General features: G+C 40.3%; 2 protein-coding genes across 3 annotated transcripts; both read left to right on the top strand.

Annotated features, from left to right (window-relative positions):
• Window positions 1-296: 296 nt before the first annotated feature.
• dpagt1 (dolichyl-phosphate (UDP-N-acetylglucosamine) N-acetylglucosaminephosphotransferase 1 (GlcNAc-1-P transferase)) lies at window positions 297-6,184 on the top strand. Its single transcript, XM_061702858.1, has 9 exons — window positions 297-746; window positions 836-956; window positions 2,224-2,437; window positions 3,279-3,425; window positions 3,519-3,603; window positions 3,683-3,871; window positions 3,971-4,058; window positions 4,987-5,142; window positions 5,217-6,184. Exons 1-9 carry the CDS (start codon window positions 592-594, stop codon window positions 5,280-5,282), a joined length of 1,221 nt encoding a protein of 406 aa, XP_061558842.1. The 5' UTR covers window positions 297-591; the 3' UTR covers window positions 5,283-6,184.
• On the top strand, window positions 5,819-14,502 carry hinfp (histone H4 transcription factor). Of its 2 annotated transcripts, none has more exons than XM_061702857.1 (10): window positions 5,819-5,907; window positions 6,943-7,121; window positions 9,763-9,989; window positions 10,107-10,218; window positions 10,304-10,456; window positions 10,564-10,641; window positions 11,230-11,350; window positions 11,479-11,617; window positions 12,726-12,850; window positions 12,943-14,502. In XM_061702857.1, the coding sequence occupies exons 2-10, from the start codon at window positions 6,959-6,961 to the stop codon at window positions 13,280-13,282; spliced, it is 1,458 nt and encodes a 485-aa protein (XP_061558841.1). In that variant the 5' UTR covers window positions 5,819-5,907; window positions 6,943-6,958; the 3' UTR covers window positions 13,283-14,502. The 2 variants fall into 2 exon arrangements, with proteins under 2 accessions (XP_061558841.1, XP_061558840.1); XM_061702856.1 differs by lacking the exon at window positions 5,819-5,907 and adding an exon at window positions 6,711-6,839.
• The last annotated feature ends 32 nt before the right edge of the window (window positions 14,503-14,534 follow it).

Raw genomic sequence — 14,534 nt, 5'->3', positions numbered from 1 at the left:
TGGTCCTTTTTACTAATATCATCCCTAATTTAGCAGTATGTTTATTGTTGTAGTTTGTTTGCCTGGACCCACTTGAATCAGGTGTTGTAATATTTTGCCACTGTTTATAGTTAAAATTCCAACAAAAGTATTTGAAATCTCTTTCAGTATGATACATGGCAATATCTATTGTCTTTTAAAGCCTTACATTACAATTCGCGCAATTTGTGCAGAACGTGTACTATTTTGTACTGTAATTTGAATACGTAAACGGTGTGTTTTATTCTGAAAAGGACATCCGGAAGTGTATTGTCCGTCTGATATTAGGGGCCGGTTAGTGTAACTTGGTAGTCGTGGGGTTTTGTCAAACCCAGCTCATGTTTTAGCGTAACGTCTTCCGAAGCCAGCTAGTATGGCTTACCGTTGTGATTTACGGAGCTATTCTTTATTTGTACCAAGTAAGCGTCGCGGTGTACTGTCCTAAAATGGAACCATGACGTATTTATACCCGCGTGAAGACAGCCATAGTTTGTTCGTTACGCGACGTCACATTAACTGTACAGTTCAGTGACCTGTCAAGACTCGGGAAGAAGCACCAAAACCGCCTGGAAAATGTCGCCGTCGCCATTCCTACCGCTGGCCACCAACTGCTTCATGTCTGCACTCGGCTGCTTGGCCACAATGAAGCTGATTCCCGCTTTTCGAGACCATTTCATCTCGGCCAGATTGTACGGGATGGACCTCAACAAAGTGACAAAATATCAAGTGTGAGTAACGTTTTCTTCTCCTTGGTGGTGATCAAGACGAGGGGAAAAAAAAAAAAAAAAAAATGTCTGATCCACTTATGTTTCTCTAGTCCAGAGTCTCAAGGTGTCATCAGTGGGACAGTCTTCCTCATCATCCTCTTTTGCTTCATCCCAGTGCCTTTCCTCAGTTGCCTTGTGGGCGATCAGTGCAATGGCTTCCCACATGATGAGGTAGGTCCACACTAACTCAGCAGAGGCAACTAACCAAGTACTTTTTTTTTTGTTACTGCCCAGCGACATGGAGGACCGTGAGCCAGGAAGCATCAACGACTCAAAGCAAGATATTCCTCATCCTTGGCGCTATTTAAGAGAATTGTTTGCTGTTATCAGCTCCAAGAATGATTCATGACTAATACTTGTGCCAGTCTAAAACTACAAGCTTCTGGTGTTCAAAAATTCTCTATCTAATCAGAAAGAAGGGGAAAAAAAGTGTATTTTCTTCAGTTTATCCACCTTTGGCCCTCCAAACAAAAGCGACTGAAATGTTGTGCAGTGTGCGGGGTTCTGCAACTAGTTTTCATGAGTAGCCAACCATCACCAACTAGTTTTGCTGCGACTTGGAAATTGAATTTCTGTGTGCGCCTTCGCCAATCAAAAATGCCATGTTTTATCATGTGATCTTTAAGAACAAAAATAATGTTTCCATGTGCGAAGCGAAATCAATCTGGCCTCTACCAACAAGTTGTACCAATGCAGTACAATACAGAGGAAGCAGGTGAGATCTATCAAATCATCAAATGCGTCCATCAATAAAGACGCTGCCGAATGACATCGTTTCTAGGCGACACACGGCTAAGAAAACTACATTACCCAAACGACTGTTACAACAGCTCTGGTCTTCGTTGTTTGACGTAGGGTTAAATGCTCTGATTTTACTTCTACAATGTTGCACTGTGTGAAATTGAATCATTGACCTTTTAAGATTTCAACTGTATTACTAATTTGAACTTCTGATATTGTTTTATCTATTTTATTTTCTTTTTTTTAAGGCAGGAGGGAAATTTAAATGTAAGCTGTTTGCATCATTATTTTGAACCACTGGCTGGACTAGACTTAAAGCATCCATAAAGTTATTGTGTTGAGATACCTTTATTTGAACAAAACAAAAAATAATAACAACAACATGGTGGAATCAATTTGGATGCGCTCCCTTTTTTTCTTCTTGATGCAATTGCAGAGATAGCAGATCGGGTCTTGATATAAGATGTATAAAATGGCTAGCGAGCTAGCTACACCGGCCCCGGAAATTCAGTTCTTCCTTGACAATTGTGTCTGGTTCAATAAAAAATAAATGACTGAAACAAGTTGACATAATTAATCCCCAGCGAGTTGAATCAGTACTTCTACTACGTAGTAAGTACCGAATGCAGGTACTTATACCACCTCTGATTAAACTAGATAATTTTCAACTGACCACTTGTGATTTTTTCTTTTTCAGTTTGTGCAGCTGATCGGTGCGCTGCTCGCCATCTGCTGCATGATCTTCCTGGGATTTGCTGATGACGTGTTGAACCTGCGATGGAGGCACAAGCTCCTGCTTCCCACCATGGCCTCCCTGCCACTTCTTATGGTCTATTTCACCAACTTTGGCAACACGGTCATTTTGGTGCCCAAACCATTCAGAGCACTGCTGGGGCTGCACCTGGATCTCGGTGAGTTGGGTTTGGCGGTTTTGGCCACAACATTTGGTACATATTCTCCACATGATGAGATCCAGTAGTGCTGTATTAGAAATGATGCATTTACAAAGATAATGAAGTTCAGTTTGACTGACATGTACAGAGAGGTGTAGTCAACACTAATAAAGTGTTGACTATTGTTGTTGTAGTTTATATGCACTATCAGAATCATGATATCAGGGGTACAGTACATAGTACTATAAGTAAGTTATTAAATATTCAAGTGTGTTTTTAACTTTTAAAAGGTTTTATTTGAACATGGCATTTTTTATATTGACTCAGCCAGGTCTGCTTGCTTGCTTCAGTAAATAATTTTTCATGATTTAAAAAAAACGAATTTCTTCTCTCTATTTATTAGCTGTCATTTAAAACCCAGCTTTGTAATTTTATCAAAAGACCCTTTTAAATACAATTCGTGACGAACTACAAAACGCATGTATTGTATACATGCGGTACAGTATGTATGCATTGTATTTTCATTTTAGCCAGCCAACAAACATTGTATATAAATAACCAAAACATACATTGTTCCAGATTGACCTGTCAAGATTGAGGTGGGACATTTTGCTTCTACCCACCTAGTGCATTCATTAACATTAAGATAACATTAATGTTACTGAGAAAAATGGGCTAGTCAGGTGTACGCATGTCCTTTTCATTGCCGATGTAATTAAGACCGATACGAGCCTTTTCTTTTAGCTCTCTGACCACGAAAAACATTTTATATTTACTATATATGATACTGTGTCCTGTCCCTCCTGCTTCTCACAGTTGATGAACAAAGCATTAAGTTGAACTGCTCATTCTTTGACAGGTATTCTTTACTATGTCTACATGGGGATGCTGGCAGTCTTCTGCACGAATGCCATCAACATCCTGGCCGGTATAAACGGCATCGAGTCAGGTCAAGCCCTGTTTATCTCTGGCTCCATCATCATCTTCAATTTGTTGGAGCTCAGCGGTGTGTCACGGTTTATCTCCCCCACCCACAAAGTTTATTTGGTTGGGGAAATGCAGTTGAAACATTTTTTGTTGTAATATTTCTTCATTTTAGGGGATTACCATGATGACCATGTTTTCTCTCTCTACTTCATGATGCCATTCTTCTTCACCACGTTAGCACTTTTTTACCACAACTGGTACGTCTCTCGTCTGATGAAGTTTATGAAAAACGACAGACTATTGTTTCTATATTCTTGTGATCTTTTTTTGTCACAGGTACCCCTCATCCGTGTTTGTGGGAGACACTTTCTGCTACTTTGCAGGGATGACCTTTGCTGTTGTTGGCATCCTGGGACACTTCAGCAAGACGATGCTGTTGTTTTTTATTCCTCAAGTGGTTAACTTTATCTATTCCTTGCCTCAGCTTTTCCACATCATCCCGTGTCCCAGACATAGACTTCCCAGGTAGCTTTCTTCTCATCAATCAAAATACAAACATTTAATGTGATGTCTTCTTTGATCCTTTCTCCTCCTTTCCCTCTTTTTATATAATGCACGTGAAAGGTTGAATCCAGACACGGGCAAACTAGGGATGAGTTACTCTAAATTCAAAAAAAAGGACCTTTCCATACTAGGACATCTCATTCTGCAGGTAATGTTCAATACAAGAGCTCATGTGACACAACGTCAGAGAGTTAATGGGTGATGGAGAAAAATACGAGAAGCAAGTTGGAGAGGATGCAGTGTTGGTGTACTCTACAAACACAACGATAAACTAATTATTAAAATTACAACCCCAATTCCAATAAAGTTGCGATGTTGTGTTAAACAAATAAAACCAGAATACAATGATTTGCAAATCATGTTCCACCTATATTTAATTGAATACACTACAAAGACAAGATATTTCATGTTCAAACTGATCAGCTTGATTGTTTTTAGCAAATAATCATTAGGATTAAGATAATCATTAGAATTTGATGGCTGCAACACATTCCAAAAAAGCTGGGACACGGTCACGTTTGCCACTGTGTTCCATCACCTTTTCTTTGAACAACATTCAATAAACGTTTGGGAACTGAGGCCGCTCATTGTTGAAGCTTCGTAGGTGGAATTCTTTCCCATTCTTGCTCAGTGAATGTGAGTCTTTCTCAGTCTTGTTTGCCCACCTGTCCCAACTTTTTGGGAACGTGTTGCAGCCATCAAATTCTAAGTTCATGATTATTTGCTAAAAACAATCAAGTTGATCAGTTTGAACATGAAATATCTTGTCTTTGTAGTGTATTCAATTAAATATAGGTCGAAACATCATTTTCAAATTATTGTTTTCTGTTTTTATTTATGTTTAACACAACGTCCCAACTTCATTGGAATTGGGGTTGTATAGTGTGGATTCAAATTGAGCATTTTTATCTCTGTAAAGGCAGAACCATTTGTATGAGAGCCGATTGAAATTTGCAGTTGTACCTTAAGAAGTGGTTGATGTTTCATTACCTTTAAATGCAAGCCTTCGAGCTGCTTTTTGGTTTTCAGTGTTCACTATTTTATCAAATAAAAAAAATAGCTTTTCTCCTCGACAGGTTGCAGAGTTACTGAAGCTTCTTGAGGTGCGCAGAGGCCAAGAAGAAGATGATGAATTCATTGAGTGTAATAACATGACCATAATAAATCTGGTCTTGAAATGCCTTGGCCCAACCCACGAGAGAAACCTCACTGCCATCATACTCCTGATACAGGTAGAGCCAAAACAGCCGCAAAGCTCTTCTACTTTTATAAAGAACATGAATGTTACCCTTTTTTTTTCGTGCAGGTGATGGGAAGCGCATTGGCTTTTGGGATCCGTTACCATTTGGTGCGCCTCTTCTACGACGTCTAGAGATCTCGCAAGAACACGAGGAGGATGACAAAGAAATTCTATTTCTGAAACACTTTGAAAGGCTCTTTGTTTGGGTGCCTTTATATTCTATTACCTCAGTTACATTTGTTCCTCAGTCTCATAGTACGGCAAAGACCCAGTGTCTGGGGGATTACTTGTGGCAAGAATATGTTCACATCATGTGCAAGCATCGTGACATAAATCATTCTGCGGTTTGTAACTCTAATTTCAATGAATTACCATAGGAAATATTGAACCATATTTTACTAGTGTTAATTGTTCTTTCCACCCAAAAAATTTTATTTTTGTACTGGGTTCATAAGGAATGTTGCTTTATTCTCTGAACCAACCATCATCATCTGCATAGAGTTTGAGAAACTTCAATGTGAACTTATATATAGAGCAGCAGTCCTTGACTTCAATTGTACCCGTTAACTTTAGACACCATATGGGGATGGTATGTAAATAGAAGGGGTTTTAATTTGATCATTTCTTTTACCTCTGCAGTGGGGAAATTCCCATGTCCCGGGAGCAAACGGAAGAGCAGACTGGACACGATAATCGAGAGATTAAAACAACTCGCTAAGCACAAAGCACAAAAGTTACTTACAAATCATGGACTCTGGTGGGTAGCTATCTTTTATCTTTTGCACAGTTACCAGTAGAATATGCAACATGAGGGTGTCATTTAATAGCCCATTGGAATAACAACATTATTTATAAGTTACAGAAAAGGGTAAAGGTGTTCTGTGATCTCTTGTTATAGTTTGTTTTTTCACCAAGGACTAAATGTTTTGTCAGAAGGCACTGGACTACTGTGTTCTGGAATGTAACTTAAAATGGAAATACTGGTGATTGTAAATATGGTTTGCTCAAACTGTAAAATAAAGGCTGAGACATTAGTATCATCTGTTCAGTTTTTTTTTTTTTTTTTTTTCAACATTTGTGATTACAATACTATTTGTATAAGTAGACACTTTTACGACTTAATGTTTTAGATCTAGTCTCAACAATCCAATGAGTTTGATATCCAATAATACATAGAGAATTTACTGTACTATACAGAATTCGCCTTTGAAATATATTGTGATAACAATATGAAAAATAAAATTCAAATCTGCCCTGGCCTGCGTGGATTTCGCACGTTCTCCCCGTACCGGTGTGGGTTTTCTCCGGGTACTCCGATTTCCTCCCATATCCCAAAAACATGGCAGGTACTGGGTTCATTGAAACACACGCACACGCACTTTCTCAATTGCCCGTAGGTGTGAATGTGAGTGCGAACGGTTGTTGGTTTTTCTGCGGTTGGCTGGCGACCACTTCAGGGTCTAACACGCCTCTCACCCAGTTAATTCTTGTGGAACATTTACCACAGGGAACCAATAAATACTCTCTTGTTTCCGTGGAACTATTAAGAGCGCTGCACAGCCAGTTAAAACCAACCTGTCATGGATGTTGCCGTCTAACAGCTGGACTCGACAGGAGAGCTTGTATTTCACGGATAATTTGAACATTTTTTCTGACTCTCTTGCCGTTTTTTCGACGAGTTTTGTAAAGGTATTATAACATTTTTACTAACGTCGCGCCTTGGTGTCAGGGCAGGTGATAGTCTAGCCATGGATTAACGTTTTTTTCCTTTCTTTTCTTTTGAATCAAACAGATCTTCATTGTAGGAGATGCCTCCCAATAAACGGCTCCAGAAAAAACCGCTGGAATTAATATGTGAGTGGGGTTCGTGTCAGGCGTCGTTCAGTCAAATGGAAAAATTCTGCAAGCATGTGGAGGAGGTTCACTTGGATGCTCTGAACATGGCGGAGGAGGATGAAGAAGAACCACAGGGTGAGTTGAAGCCACTATGGTCTTGATCTGTACTTATTCACTGACTGGTGTGCTGCTTGAAAATGAAGAACTACACAGACTGAAGCATTATCATGGATGAAACATGACAGACTCCATTACACGGGCCTTACTCTCGAAAAAGCAATACTCGTGAGGCTTTTTGAAAGCCTGAGAACATGTTTACTGTCGTTGTTAAATGCAGCAACAAATAGGAGTACAATTCCTGTGCAATTTTCCTCCAAGGAGTTTGTTTTCATCAGCGGATTCTTTTGTGCTCCGTCCCCAATATTTGAGACAATAAACTGGATGTGTATGTTTTTAACTGTTGAATTTAGGTATGACTCTACACATTGATGGCTGTTTATGGGGCATAGTGTATCAAACAATTGGAGGATGCTCGTTGTTTCATTGTGATTGTCTACGATCGTGCATTTCTTCTGTATGCAGAGTCAGGGTTTAATAAACGTAATGATACATTTATTTTGGACACCTTTCATGTCACTCAAGGTCTCCTTATGGGATTTAAAAGAACAATATAACAAGAAAAGAATGAAGTACAACCCCAATTTCAATGAAGTTGGGACACTGTGTAAAACAAAAATAAAAACAGAATACAATAATTTGCAAATCATGTTCAACCTATATTTAATTGAATACACTAAAAAGAGAAGATATTTAATGTTCAAACTGATAGACCTTATTGTTTTTAGCAAATAATCATTAACTTAGAATTTTATGGCTGCAACATATTCCAAAAAAGCTGGGACAGGGGGCAAAAAAAGAGTGAGAAAGTTGAGGAATGCTCATCCAACACCTGTTTGGAACATCCCACAGGTGAACAGGGTAATTGAGAACAGGTGGGTGCCGTGATTGGGTAGAAAAGGAGCTTCCCTGAATTGCTCAGTCATTCACAAGCAAAGATGGGGCGAGGTTCACCTCTTTGTGAACAAGTGCGTGAGAAATTAGTCCAACAGTTTAAGGACAATGTTCGTCAACGTACAATTGCAAGGAATTTAGAGATTTCGTCATCTACAGTCTGTAATATCATCAAAAGGTTCAGAGAATCTGGAGAAATCGCTGCATGAAAGCGGCCAGACCGAAAACCAATATTGAATGCCCGTGACCTTCGATCCCTCAGCCGGCACTTCATTAAAAAACGACATCAATGTGTAAAGGATATCACCACGCGGGCTCAGGAACACTTCAGAAAACCAATGTCTGTAACTACAGTTCGGCGCTACATCCGTAAGTGCAACTTGAAACTCTACTACGCAAAGCAAAAGCCCATTTATCAACAACACCCAGAAACGCCGCCGGCTTCTCTGGGCCCAAGCTCATCTAAGATGGACTGATGCAAAGTGGAAAAGTGTTCTGTGGTCCAACGAGTCCACATATTAAATTGTTTTTGGAAATTGTGGACTCGTCGTGTCCTCCAGGCCTAAAAGGAAAATAACCATCCGGACTGTTATGGACGCAAAGTTCAAAAGCCAGCATCTGTGATGGTATGGGGCTGTGTTAGTGCCAATGGCATGGGTAACTTGCACATTTGTGAAGGCACCATTAATGCTGAAAGGTACATGCAGGTTTTGGAGAAACGTATGCTGCCATCCAAGCAACGTCTTTTTCATGCTTATTTCAGCAAGACAATGCCAAACCACATTCTGCACGTGTTACAACAGCGTGGCTTCGTAGTAAAAGAGTGCGGGTACTAGGCCTGCTTGCAGTCCAGACCTGTCTCCCCTTGAAAATGTGTGGCGCATTATGAAGTATAAAATACGACAACGGAGACCCCGGACTGTTGAACAGCTGAAGCTGTACATCGAGCAAGAACGGGAAAGAATTCCACCTACAAAGCTTCAACAATTAGCATCCTCAGTTCCCAAACGTTTATTGAATGTTGTTCAAAGAAAAGGTGATGTAACACAGTGGTAAACATGACCCTGTCCCAGCTTTTTTGGAATGTGTTGCACCCATACAATTCTAACTTCATGATTATTTGCTAAAAACAATCAAGTTGATCAGTTTGAACATTAAATAGCTTGTCATTGTAGTGTATTCAGTTAAATATAGGTTGAACATGATTTGCAAATCATTGTATTCTGTTTTTATTTGTTTAACTAAACGTCCCAACTTCATTAGAATTGTGGTTGTAGTATAAAACACATGAACCTACAAAGTAGTTACTATATGACCAAACAATAAATAATCCTGTTTAAAGAGACCCGTTTTAGTTCAATTCAATCCAGACTGTACATTAGGCATCATCTCAATTTGTTGAGAATCCAGTCCACCAACTGATGGTGCTAGAAAGAGTTGACTAAACATTCATCATCCATCCATTTTCTCTTATAGATGCAACGTCATTCGAAAAGGCTTACAGTATATTTGAAACCTGATTGTTTTGTTGAACAACACTTGAAATACATAGTATGATTGGGGGGGGGGGGTACCTGTGGATGTAACATGATTGTGTATGACCGTGCATTTAATGAGAAATTTGACTCGACTGTACATTTGACTTAAATTTCAAATCTAATTTATTGATATTCAATTCTTTTGTAAATATTTAGGGCTTAGTGGAGGCCTTTTCTCACAGATTGTTCTTGTTTTCAATACTATATTGTACTACTTTTCTGACCAGGGGAGAGAAACTGTCTTTGGAGAGACTGCGGGTTCTTCTCTGTGGAAGGTCCCGAAGAGTTCCGGCGACATCTCTTCTTTCACTGTTACCATACCAAGCTGAAACAGTTGGGTCAGCAGGCGCTTGATGGGCAGGCAGAAATTGGCACGTGCACCTTCGGCTACCAGAACCACAACATTGTCCCTGAAATCCCTGACAATTTCATCTGTCTGTGGAATGAGTGTGAGGTAAGCCTGAAATATTGGTAAAATATCTTCTGATATCGAAACCCTAATCTGTGAGAGTGCTCGCAGAATATCTAAGGGTTTAAAATGTATGCTGCTTCTTCTGCACGGTTGTTAAAGCAACCACCTTATGAGAATCCAGAGTGGTTCTACAGACATGTGGAGCTTCACAGCTTCTCTGTAGACATTCCTGCAGGTGGCTGTGAATTCCCAGTACGTTGCGGTTGGAAGGGTAAGATATTATCTCTATCTATAATACTTCAGAAATGTCTGTTGTAATACAATAGTATTGTAAGTTCCTGCTTCTTATTGCATAGGTTGCGAAGCTACTGCTAAAGGGCGTTATAAGTTACGCGAGCATCTACGCAGCCACACCCAGGAGAAGGTAGTGGCCTGTCCAGTTTGTGGAGGGATGTATGCCAACAACACAAAGTTCTTTGACCACATCATTCGACAGAGTGCCATGGAAGGTGAAAATGTAGACACCAGACAGGGACATGGATAAGCAAGATATTTCATTTTTATGTTTCATCTACTAACTTTTGGCTTTGTTTGCTTGGATTTATGTTTGGCTTAGGCCAACGGTTCCAGTGTTCCCACTGTTCCAAATGCTTTGCAACAGAGAGACTGCTCAGAGACCACATGAGGAACCATGGTCAGTAGCTAGCTCATTGTTGAAATTGTTTTCCAAGCCTCCTTACATATTAATAGGTAGCTGCTATTTTTTTTATTTTTTTATTTATTTTTTATTATTTTTTTTTTTTTTTACACTAGTGATATCTGCAGGGGTTAGAAGGAAGAACTACTGGGCACTCCGTTAGCTGCTTTCATCAAAAAATGTCAGTCACTGAGCGATAAAGGGTTGCTAGTTGTCTGGTAATGCCGGTACATTATTTATTTATTTATTTATTTATTAATGTTTTTGACAATTGTGCAAAAAGATGCAGAGTCCTCTTTTAATTTTGAATATAACTGCGGTCACTATCACCAATATGTGTGCGACAGATGAACACCACAAGCCAGTTACATTATCGTGATTAATTGGGACCCGCTTTCAAAATGTCGCCCTCTTTTACTTCACCCACGTGACACGTCCCCTCCTCTGTGGCGCTGTGATTTGTAAGCCTTGTATTGGTCTGTATGCTACCTCCATGAGTTTATTTTTTTCTGAAACCCAATTAAAAATGTTTAATTTTCCATGCCATGAACCGTATCTCTTATTGTTTATCTCTGCTTTGTTTAGTGAGTTACTACAAGTGCCCGTTGTGTGACATGACTTGTCCGTCACCTTCAGCGCTGCGCAACCATATTAAGTTCCGCCACAGTAACGAGAAGCCATATAGCTGTGAATACTGTGAATACAGGTACCACAACCCGCAAGGCTGTACTGTCATTTGTTTTAAAAAATTCAGGAAAGTGCATCTCATCTACGTCTTTCTCCTCATTGAAAAGTCAGAATCCGGCGTTTGATATTCCAATACTCTATTTGTAGGTGTAAGAATCTGGTGGATCTGCGTAAACATCTGGACAGCCACAGCAGCGGGCCTGGTTACCACTGCCACGTTCCTGGCTGTGAGTTCTCCTCTCGCACCCCTGTCACCTTGAAGTTTCACCAGAAAAGGGAGCATGAGGTGAGACTGGCATTACAGGGTTCCCCCGCTGTATTGCGATTCACCGACCGCAGATATTTTTGCGGAAAGACTTTTCATGTCTATTGCAAAAATCTGGGGTATATTGCAATTTTTTAAATTTTGTACTTCTTTTTTTAATGGGGTTTCATAACTCAATTTACTCATAGAAAATCCTTTTTGTCCCCCCCCCCTCCCCATTATTACGAAATACCCATTTTTCTTACATTTTTTTTAGTCAGGAAAAATATAAATTTCATTAATAGTACTGTCGTATAGTATTGTAAAAGTTTGTCTCACTCAATAAAGGACCGAAAGAGCATCTACGTCACTCTCCCCCCTCCACATGTTGAGTCTTACCTAAACAGGAGCCGTTGTCGGCAGCAGATGGTGCCCACTCAGACGGACAATCACGGATGTCACACGCCACCCCACCAGGCCCTGCCTTTTAAAAGGACTTATCTGACAGACGTTACAATATGCTCAATATTGTCTATACATTTTGTGTGCGCGTGCAGGCAAATGTTCGAGGATGTGTGTTAAAAAAAGTGTGTTTTATTAAGTTTAAAAGTGTTTGAAGTGTGTGGAATGCCAGGACACAGTTCAGATACATCTGATGGCTCTACAGCCTGCCACACACCGCGCAAGAGCTCAGTAGAGTTTGGCCACATCACTCAATAGTTGCGTGGTTCCGCAACAATTTCATGACTTTAGGAAGTGTCTAGTGTTTCTCCTTAGGACGAGCTCATAATTTCTACACAAAAAGGCAGTAATCATCAGCCTCGTGCAACTGCATAGACTAGACGTCTTGCTTTGTCTCACAGCAAAGTGATTGATTATACAATACCAGAGAAAAGCAAAGTCTACTTTATTATCCTCCAGACTAAAACAAAAGCTTATGAGGTCATAATTAACAGAATCGATTTTATATGCCCATTGAAATTTATTTTTCTAACAGAGGTGTACAAAAAAAAAAAAAATCTCTAATCTCAGATTTTTATCAGTACTGTAGCGAGTAGGTCTGGAACGTATCTGCAACAATGAACTAACTGTAAAAAAAAAACAACAACTTTGTGATTGCAGATATTCATACTCAAATTGTCTTTGTCAGGGAGATTTTATAGCTCGTTACAAGTGCCATGTGTGCGATCAGTGCTTCACCAGGGGCAATAACCTCACAATCCACCTCCACAAGAAACACCAATTCAAATGGCCGTCTGGACACCCACGCTTCAGGTACGTCTCGACTCCCAATGATGCTGACTTAAAAACGCATGCGCAAATGACGTGTGGAATGTCCTGTCGACCGCCCTACTCATTGCTACCAGGTACAAGGAGCACGATGACGGCTTTTTGCGGCTGCAGCTGATCCGTTACGAGAGCGTGGAGCTGACCGAGCAGCTGATGCGAGAGAGGCAAAGCGGACACGCCGAGGAAGGCGAAAACTCTCCCAGGGCCGCTCCTTCAGAGATTCGGGTAGAGCCGAGAGAGCTGAAGCTGGAGGAGCAGAGGACCGAGGCCCCCGCCGTCAGCTGTGACGAGGGCAGTCAGGAAGAGGAGAGCATGTTGTACTGCGTCCTCACTGGGGGTTTGACACAGGCGGTGGACAACGCCGTCATACTCCAGTATCAAGATACTGCTCAAGAACAAGACATGCAGACAGTTTGACCCCTTCCACCGCTTTGGTGATCCGTATGTGAATACAGTGGTGCCTTGAAATAAGAGTGAGAAAAATAGGAGGAGAAGAAAAAGAAGAGAAAAAAGGTCAAACAAAGAAGAGGCTAACGATTAGCATCGATAGTTACGGTTTTATGACCCTGAAATAGATATTTGAACACAAGCGGTGCAGCAACAAATGTACACAGATGATTTCAGCCCTGCATCCTCTGTGGAAAAGTGCTAATATTATTGCAACCTTAATGAGTCATTGAGAGTAGCGGGGAATCTTCTTCGTTTGTGTCATTTTGACTATTATTCTGCCCCCAGTGGCCAAGGGGGGCACACCAGAATGAGCAGCACAGTTAATTGAATTAAAGCATTGACGCATGATGCACAAACCTTAATTCTCTGCATTCTATGTGTTCTTACTCTTTTTGTAAAGTACAATATTATAGATTGCTATTACCTTATTGAAAATCAGGTTTGTTTGTTTTTGGGGGGGCAGAATGGATTCATGGTATTTCCATTCATTTCATGGGGAAAGATAATCTGCAATACGAGTGTTTTGGTTACAAGCGTGGTCTCCGAACGAATTAAACTCGTATTTCAAGGCACCACTGTATACATTTTTACCATTTTTACCCCCCCTGTCTTGCTTGCTCCAGTTGTGGACAACTGGATTGTCTGTATTTTTTGTGTAATTATAATTCGAATGAATCCAATGTGAATGCATCCTACCTGCTATGTAGAAACCTCACATAGTTGTATGATAATTTTCCTTAAAATGACGGTTGACTTAATAATGATGATGAATGGCCTCCACACAATGATGTGATGTTTAACAACCACCACAGCCTTATATTTATGGATACAAAACCTACATTAAAATGTGGTTACAAATATTAAGCAGTGGAAGGTTTGTTTTTCATCCATCTATTTTCTCTACAGCTCATCCTGTTCAGATCTGCAGGGAGCAGGAGCCTATCCCGGTTGACTACACCCCAGCATGGTTGCCAGCCAATCACTGAGCACATAGAAACAGAACCATTCACGCCATTTATTTTAGGCGAACTTTATGCAGAGCTCTCTGTGGAGCTACAATGCGTACGTGCGCAGAAACTATGCGCGATAAGTCCAAATGGCGTTGGCCATAAACTACGGCTAAAACTCGTGAAATGTTTAGTATTTTTGTAAGTAAATGTGGCGTGGCAGCAATTCTCAGAATCAGTAAGGGGTTTTTTTTTTTTTCGTTCATGACTAA

This window comes from Phycodurus eques, chromosome 17, assembly GCF_024500275.1.
Source record: "Phycodurus eques isolate BA_2022a chromosome 17, UOR_Pequ_1.1, whole genome shotgun sequence".
Lineage (NCBI taxonomy): Eukaryota > Metazoa > Chordata > Actinopteri > Syngnathiformes > Syngnathidae > Phycodurus > Phycodurus eques.
Note: the sequence above shows the minus strand (reverse complement) of the source record. Positions and strands in the feature narration are given on the sequence as shown.

Bases quoted from the DNA above. Each gene is read 5' to 3' on its own strand.
- hinfp (XM_061702857.1), top strand. From the start codon at position 6,959: ATGCCTCCCAATAAACGGCTCCAGAAAAAACCGCTGGAATTAATATGT. The intron at 9,990-10,106 runs GTAAGCCTGAAA...CGGTTGTTAAAG, and splicing joins GTCTGTGGAATGAGTGTGAG to CAACCACCTTATGAGAATCC. The intron at 10,642-11,229 runs GTCAGTAGCTAG...TGCTTTGTTTAG, and splicing joins AGACCACATGAGGAACCATG to TGAGTTACTACAAGTGCCCG.
- dpagt1 (XM_061702858.1), top strand. From the start codon at position 592: ATGTCGCCGTCGCCATTCCTACCGCTGGCCACCAACTGCTTCATGTCT. The intron at 3,604-3,682 runs GTACGTCTCTCG...TTTTTGTCACAG, and splicing joins GCACTTTTTTACCACAACTG to GTACCCCTCATCCGTGTTTG. The intron at 4,059-4,986 runs GTAATGTTCAAT...TCTCCTCGACAG, and splicing joins TAGGACATCTCATTCTGCAG to GTTGCAGAGTTACTGAAGCT.